Below are 8,295 nucleotides of genomic sequence, written 5' to 3'. Positions count from 1 at the left end.
AAAAAAAAAAAAAAAAAAAAAAAAAAAAAAAAAAAAAAAAAATACTATGAGCTCTGGTTGCTCACAGGTTTAAATCACCCCCTGTTTGGTATAAAAAAGCACATTAGAAACTGGCTAACTAGGTAATTACAAAATAGCCAGTTATTTTTATTTATTTTAAAAAAACAAAGTCATTATAAGACACTGGAAATAGCACAACCACTAAGAACTAGTTATCTCTGGAAAGGTCTAAGAGGATTACTCCTGACAGTAAGAGCACTTTTTGTGAAGTCTGACGTCAACACAATTCAAATTACCATGACATTAATGGAGAAACTACCACGATGATTGAAAAGAATATCGGAAAGAGGTACATTAGGAAGGCTCAGTTTATTAAGACCAAATTGTACTCTCTTAATCTGTTTCTTAAAAAAAAAAATCTGAATATAGCAAAGCTCTCTATAGCCCTGGACCTGAATCAACACTCGGTAAAACATCTCTCCAATTTTCACTTGCGAAATTAGTTCAAACGGGACCGGATAAAAAGTCACATGAATTCAAAACCAGCTGGAAATCTGAAACCAAAGGACATTAGAGAGATGAAAGGTAGCACAACTAATTAAAGGAAAGTGTCCTGTAGGGCCCTACAGGGGTATTTGGTTCAGAATTATTTAACATCTTTATTAATGACCGAAAAGGATGGAAGTAATATATTAATGACATGTATAAATTGAGAAGAGTGGTAACCAGCAGTGGATATGGTCAAGTGTAAAAGGAGGTGAGACGTGGAAAGAAAACAGCAAAATACAATCCCGCCGAAGAAAAATGAAAGCGCTAAATAGAACAAAAAGGTTGTGTCCATCCGCTGCTCGGACCCCAGGTGAATGCCCCTTGGTGGGGGCCCCTGGGACAGGTCCTTGAGAGACTGGAATGTAACTTGGTCCCAGGAATTGTCAAGAGTTAGAATGCCAACTGAGATGGACCTGGAGACTTCTAAGAAGGTGACAGACCAAGGCCCTGTGCAGAGAGATTAAGGTTTGCTTCTGTGACCTGGGGGACTTGAAGGCGAGGCTGCCAAGGCCAGTTTATAAAGTAGTTACTCTTGGTCACTGAACTTCCCGAATGGGGCTCCTGAGACCCGGGCGGGGTGCCCAGGACTCTGTGACCAGGGAGGGTAGCTTCTCCCCTCTAGCAGAGACCCCACCACTCAAACCCCACCCCCTTGCTGAGTTTCAACTTCACCATAAGACTCTTGCCACTCCCCTCTCCTGAAGTCCTCAGTTTCCCTTCTGAAGGCTCTTCTGCTCTCCCCGTCTTGGAAAAGATGCCAGCCTTGCCTGGGTCCAACTCCTTCACTCTGACTGTGCCCCAGCCTACCCGCCTGGTCCCAAGGCTTCAATGCGAATGCACTCCCCTGACAGCCTGCCCGGGCCATGGATGGGGCAGGCCGTGCCAGCCTAATGCCAAGAGAAGGAGTCCCTTCCGGACTGACTTCTATCATCAATACTACATTGAGGTCACACAGTGTAGAGCAGTGATTAAAGCTGTGGGCCCTGGAGTCAGACTGCCTGGGTTCAGATCTCATGTCTATCATTTACTACCTACTGACCCTGTGCAAGTCAACATTTGTCTATCAAATGGGGAAAAGAGGTCCACTGTGAGGCTCAAATAAAGAGGCACTTTGAGCTCAGGATATAGCATAGGCCGCACGGATACGGGTCACCACTACTTAATTTAGCACATTCTGCCATTCCTGTGCATAACTTTTTCTGTTGTGCACACTCAGACGCTTCATGAAAATGAATCTTACTTCCTTTAAAATACTCTTAAGTTCTACAACGTAAACTCCACAAGGGCACACACTTTGCCTACCTGCCCAGCACACAGTAGGTGTTTAAGAAACACTTTTTGAATGAATGAATGAACGAATGAGTGAATAAATGAGCAATTAGCAGTGAACCCCACGGCACCCAGCACAGTGCTAGGCCCACAGAAGCTACTCAACAAGGTACATAATAAAGTTGATTTCATTTTCAAGGCAAGGACCCTGAAAGAGGCAATTTGGATTGCCTGTGAGAAGTTAAAATGCAATCAAAAGTGATGGAGGAAGAGACGAGAAGTCACAAGGAAGAGAAAGAATATGAATTCTCCGAGGGCAGGAGAACATGATTTCGTATGGTGTATTTCTACCTGGCGGCGATAAGCTAACAAATATTAGAACAACATCATATCACAGATCTCCACAACCTTCCCTTGACAACAGGAAAGAAGAGCAGCCACCTCTTCTCTCCGCAGGTGGAGGCACCAGATATAAGACTGTTACGAAAAGGAAGGAAAAGAGGTTAGGGCAGGGCGACAGGGCCAACCGTCTCTAACAGAGACTGGCCCTTACAGCTGAAAATACTTCCCATCCAAAGGGCAAACGTAGATTTTTGAGTTATTTTCCCTGTTCTGGTGATGCTTTTCCTAACGCAGCCCCCTGGTATGTGACAATACATGCTTTTAGGTCACGGTCAAGGGATGGGTCATAGGGTCATGAAACAGTGTGAGGGCGACAGGGCATAACAGGGATTGAGCCAGGAACCCTCTCTCATAAATACCACATCCATGGATGAGCAAATTCATGCATTAAAAAAAAATGTCTTGAAGAGCACTGTACTTGGTGTAGGCTCCAGGGCCATTCCAATCTTGTTTTGTCCCATAATTTCCTGCATCCTTCTGCTCCAGCCAAATCGAATCACTTAGGGTCTCCCGTAATGGGTACCCTGGAATTTTCTGGTGACCCACTATGCTTTTGCAGTGCTAGCCCCTCTGCTTAGAAGACCCACTCCTCTGTCTCCACGTGTCTCTTCCCTCAACTACTGGCTGAAATGCCATCTTGTGTCAGTCCATCCATCCATCCATCCAAGACTTATCCAACCACACTGATTAAGTGCTTTAACCTGCCAGGCACTGGGTTTAAATAATCAGGAATGACTAAGACAAGGCCCCAGGCACAGAGAGGTTCTCTGGGTTTGTATACTGCCTGGTACCTTCCCTAGGTTGATATTTTTTAATCTTGTATTCTTATCTATGTGCTCATGTACATATAAGATTCTTGAGATTGAGGACAAGATACGTGCCCGCCCCCCCCCCACCCCGCCCCACCCAGCTCAGCATCAGGAAGCCTAAGACTACGTCTGTACCATTCACATTTTGCGTCCCCATGCCTGGCACATAGGAAGCACTCTGTATGTATGTGATGTGGACGATGCACTGAATGAAAGCCCTCGATGCTTCTCTGCTAGGAATAGAGTGTTCAGTGCTTCATTCAAGGCCAGCATGAGAATCAAACTGGAAACCTGGATTTACACATTCCGCATGATGATGAGAAGACAGCAGTGTCTCACAAAGCATGAGAAATCCCTCCCGCGACAAATACTACTCCACTCCCTATTAACCAAAACTGAGTTTCTCAACTGAGTCATGTATTTAAAGAAAACATTTCAGTATCAACACGATGTCTTTCTCCAGTATGATATTGCTTATATGTGGAATCTTAAAAAATGGTACAAATGAACCTATTTCCAAAACAGAAATAGAGTCACAGATGTAGAAAACAAACCTATGGTTACCAATGGGGAAAGCGGGGGAGGGGGGGTGAATTGGGAGATTGGGATTGACATGTACACACTGCTATACAACGGGTTGGCCAAAAAGTTCGTTCAGGTTTTGTTCTCCGTAAGATGTTGCAGAAAAACCCGAGCAAACTTTTTGGCCAACCCAATATAAAATAAGGACCTTGTGTACAGCACAGGAAACTCTACTCAATACTCTGTAATGACCTATATGGGAAAAGAATTTTTAAAAGAATGGATATGAGTATATGTATAACTGATTCATTTGTTGTACAGCAGAAACTAACACATCATTGTAAATCAACTCTACTCCAATGAAAATTAATTAAAAATAAAAGATGTCTTTCTACAAAGGTCATTCACAGAGAAGCACTGAAGACAGGTCTGGGCTTTGTTCATTGCCGTCGCCTCCTGCTCCCTTGGTGGCCCCAGTTCTTTTAACCACAGAGCGTCAAAAGTCAAAAGGTTCCGTAAGACACAATACAGGAAACCAGGATGCTGTGACCTTATTTTTTCCTTTAAAATAAAAATGTAAAAAGTCATCGTCTGAACCACGACTTAGCGATAGAAAGGAAGGCACTACTGATGCATAAAAGAACTGGATGGGGCTTCCCTGGTGGTGCAGTGGTTAAGAATCTGCCTGCCAATGCAGGGGACACGGGTTCGAGCCCTGGTCCGGGAAGATCCCACATGCCACGGAGCAACTAAGCCCACGTACCACAGCTACTGAGCCTGCGCTCTAGAGCCCACGAGCCATAACTACTGAGCCCGTGAACCACAACTACTGAAGCCCGCGTGCCTAGAGCCCGTGCTCCGCAACAAGAGAAGCCACCGCAATGAGAAGCCCGCGCACCGCAACGAAGAGTAGCCCCCGCTCGCCACAACAAGAGAAAGTCCGTGCACAGCAATGAAGACCCAACACAGCCAAAAGTAAAATAAATTTTAAAATTTTTTTAAAAAAAGAACTGGGTGAATTTCCAGAGAATTACGTTGAGTTAAAAAGGCCAATCCCCAAAGGGTACCTCTGGGTGATACCATTCGTTTGAAGTCCTTGACATGATAAAATTATAGAAATGGAGAATAGATTAGTGGTAGCCAGGGGTCAGAAATAGAGAGTGGGAGGGAGGAAGTGGGTGCGACTACAGACAGGCAACCAGGCAACGTGGGGGAGACTTGAGGCGACAGGGCTGTTCTGGATCTTGACTGTTGTCACTGTCAATATCCTGGTTGTGATATTGTGCTATTGTTTCGCAAGATGTTGCTATTGGGGGAAACTGGGTGAAAGATATATGAGATCTCTCTGTATTATTTTCTCACAACTACATGTGAACCTACAGTCACCTCAAAATAAATGATTTTTCTTCCAGAACAATCATGAAAAAGAAGAACAAAGTTGAAGGACTCACACTTTCTGATTTCAAAACTTATTACAAAACAGTGTCTTATTACAAAATAGAACAGACGTATAGACCAATGGAATAGGATATATAGCATAGAAGTAAACTGTTGCATATATAGTCAAATGATTTTTGATAAGGGTGCCAAGAATATTTAATGTTTTTTTCAACAAACAGTCTTGGGAAAACTGGATACCCACACAGAAATGAAGCTGTATCTTTACCTTACACCGTATATGAAAATTAACTCAGAATGGCTCAAAGACCTAAATACAAGGATTAAAGCTCTTAGAATAAGAGCTTTATGACACTGGATTTGGCAATGATTTCTTGGATATGACACCCAAAGCACAGGCAAGAAAATAAAAAAATAGACAAACGGCACTTCAACAAAATTAAAAACCTCTCTGCATCAAAGGATACAATCAACAGAGTGAAAAGGCAGCTTGTGGAATAGGAGAAAATATTTGAAAATCATATATCTGATATGAGGTTGATATCTAAAATATATAAAGACCTCCTACAATTCAACAACAACAGAAACACCTGATTATAAAATGGACAAAACGCTTGAATAGACATTTCTCCATAGAAGGCACACAAACGGCCAATAAGCACACAAAAAGAGTCTCAATATCACTAATCAGTAGGGAAATGCAAATCAAAACCACAACAGAATACCACCTTATACCCATTTAAGACGGATACTATAAAAAAACGAAAAGAGCAAAGTGCTGGAAAGAACGTGGAACGCTCATACGCTGTTGGTGGGAATGTAAAATGGCAGAGCGATAAGGAAAACAGAATGGTGTTCCTCAAAAAATTAAAAATAGTATTACCACATGATCCAGCAACTCCACTTCTGGGTACGTACCCAAAAGAACTGAAACAGGGTCTTGAAGAGGTGTTTGTACACACCTGTTTATAGCAGTATGAGTTACAATAGCCAAAAGCTAGATGCGACTCAAGTGTCCATCAATGGATGACTGGATAAACAAACGTAATATATACAAACAATGGAGCATTATTCAGCCTTAAAGGACATTCTGACCCATGCTACAATATGGATGAACCTTGAAGACATTATGTTAAGTGAAATAAGCCAGTCACAAAAAAGACAAATCCAGTTTGATTCCACTTATCTGAGGTACCTAGAGTAGTCAGATTCATAGAGACAGATAGCAGAATGGTAGCTGCCAGGGCTGGGAGAAGAGAAAATGAGGAGTTATTGTTTAATGGGTACGAGGTTTCCGTTTTGCAAGATGAAACATGTTCTGAAGATGGATGGTGGTGATGGTTGCTCAACAATGTGAATGTACTTAACTCTACTGAACTTGTACACTTAAATATGGTAAATTTTACGTTATGTGTATTTTACCGAAATTTTTTAAAAACAACTGAAACAAAAACAAAAGAGAAGTTTAATTTTTTTTTTTTTTTTTTAAAAAGCCACTGCCTTTTTGATTCAAACACCTGTCACTATGCCTTAGTCTCATAAACCAATGGGAAGAGAAATGTGGCTCATCACTTAATAAAACCTCAAAGACTTTAATAAAAGTCTGAAGATACTGGCACACCAAGCTTTTCTAATGCCTTTAATTAACTTCATAATCCATTCTGATTCACATTCCCTTTGCTTGTTACTAAATTCACCTAAAGTTACTCTCAACTTTTTGGTAGTGATTAAAAATGTGCTACTTATTTATATTGGCACCTGACCTTAAGTAGCAGCAAATGGATACATCAAAGCCACAGATTAGCCAAGAAATAGAAAACTGAGCCTTTAAGAACAAAACATGTTACTGTTTTTAATTTGTCTGCTCCCACTAGACCCAAGGTTAATGAGAACAAGAACTTGTCCTTTATTGTTTTTCACCACATAGTAGATGCTCAATTAACTTCCATCAAATGAATGAAGCCAGCATTTGTGTACTAAATGCATCAACCTGGAAATGTTTACATGGTCATTGTCTCTCTTTTCAAACATGTCTGTCAGTTGAGCTTGGTGATTTACTGTAAAGAAAGTAAGAGGAATTTCCAAAGAAATTTCATGGAAAGTACTTTTCCATGAAAAACAGTTTTGAGAAGTGAAGAGAAATGTGTGTTTATTACACAGACACAACTCTTTGTTTTGACACTACTGACTACTGGTTAGATCATCTCTGCAAAGAAAAATAATCCAAAGAGATTCATTTAGATATTTTGCATAGACACGCCTAGCCCTCACATACCCCGCCCCCCGCAAAATGCAATCATAACATGTGGTTAAACACTGAAATCCCCTCAGGGCTGTGTGCTCTATACTTCCTTCTAACTCTCCCTGAGAGCCACGAAGTCAGATTGAAAATTTTGCTTTTACCGGGCCTTCATTTTTCATAATTACAGATTTTTAATTTATTTCATGCGAGTGTGCAGCTTCTGATGTATTGAGCCAAATAAATGCAACTTGGTTAAAAACCAAAGGTAAAAAAGGGAATTTGGGTAGAAAGTAAAATAGGGAATTTTTAAAAGGAACCCGAAGTAGCAGATGTTATTGCCATTCAAAGGGGGATTTTCCCATTATGGATATGAAAACAGGGTCTGACCTGCAAGCCCTGGGTGGTTCTGTTACTTGTCTTCTCCTTGAATCTTCCTCCTCCTGCTGTCTTGGGTGGGGCCCATTTCTCAAAAGCCACTGGACAGAGGTCCTGAAATGAAGAATATCCCTTCAACATCCAAACTGGTGGAAATTCGAAGTTTGAAATAAAGGCAAAAGACAGGCTGGGGCTAGGTGGTCACAAATATTTATTTTTGGTTAAACCCTGTAATACTGAAAACATCACCTTACCTGGTTCCTCCTGTAATCAGAAGGGTCGCAAGCTGTGAAGGGATGGATACATTTTCTCTCACTTTTACACCAAGCACAGCCAGTTCCAATACATACTGGGCATCTGGCAACACAGAAAACCAACTTAATTCCCGCATTTTTAGGAAAACGTTCATATCCTAGAATTTCCCTCTGTGATGCCGCATGCGAGCGTTTAAAAGAAGAAAAAAAATCCCTGGATAGACTGTGATGCACACAGGGGAGAGAGGACAGTCCTTTGGGGCTAGGGATATAGTACTGACTTTATGCCCTGCTCTGGGCAGCCCTCGGGGCTGATGGACCATCATTACACTTGCTGGGGGGTTGCCATGGAAACCTGAAGCTGGGGTCACCTGGTGTGTCAGTAGATAACAAGAACCCACTGAATCTGTTTCTGAATCCAGTTCTGCTATTTGTCTACCTTCAGGTAAGTTTCCCTCTGGAGACTGATTCCCCC

The 8,295-nt window shown here is 41.8% G+C and overlaps 1 protein-coding gene across 1 annotated transcript in view; it reads right to left on the bottom strand.

Annotated features, from left to right (window-relative positions):
• Nucleotides 1–8,295, bottom strand: part of PLXNC1 (plexin C1) — a 142,399-nt gene that overhangs the window by 65,577 nt on the left and 68,527 nt on the right. Inside the window, 2 exon segments of the mRNA XM_007468207.1 lie at nucleotides 7,579–7,680; nucleotides 7,821–7,923. Of these exon segments, the coding sequence (XP_007468269.1) occupies nucleotides 7,579–7,680; nucleotides 7,821–7,923 (205 nt within the window).

Source organism: Lipotes vexillifer, unplaced genomic scaffold (genome assembly GCF_000442215.2).
Source record: "Lipotes vexillifer unplaced genomic scaffold, Lipotes_vexillifer_v1.1 scaffold180, whole genome shotgun sequence".
NCBI lineage: Eukaryota > Metazoa > Chordata > Mammalia > Artiodactyla > Lipotidae > Lipotes > Lipotes vexillifer.
This window is presented reverse-complemented; position numbering and strand designations above follow the sequence as displayed.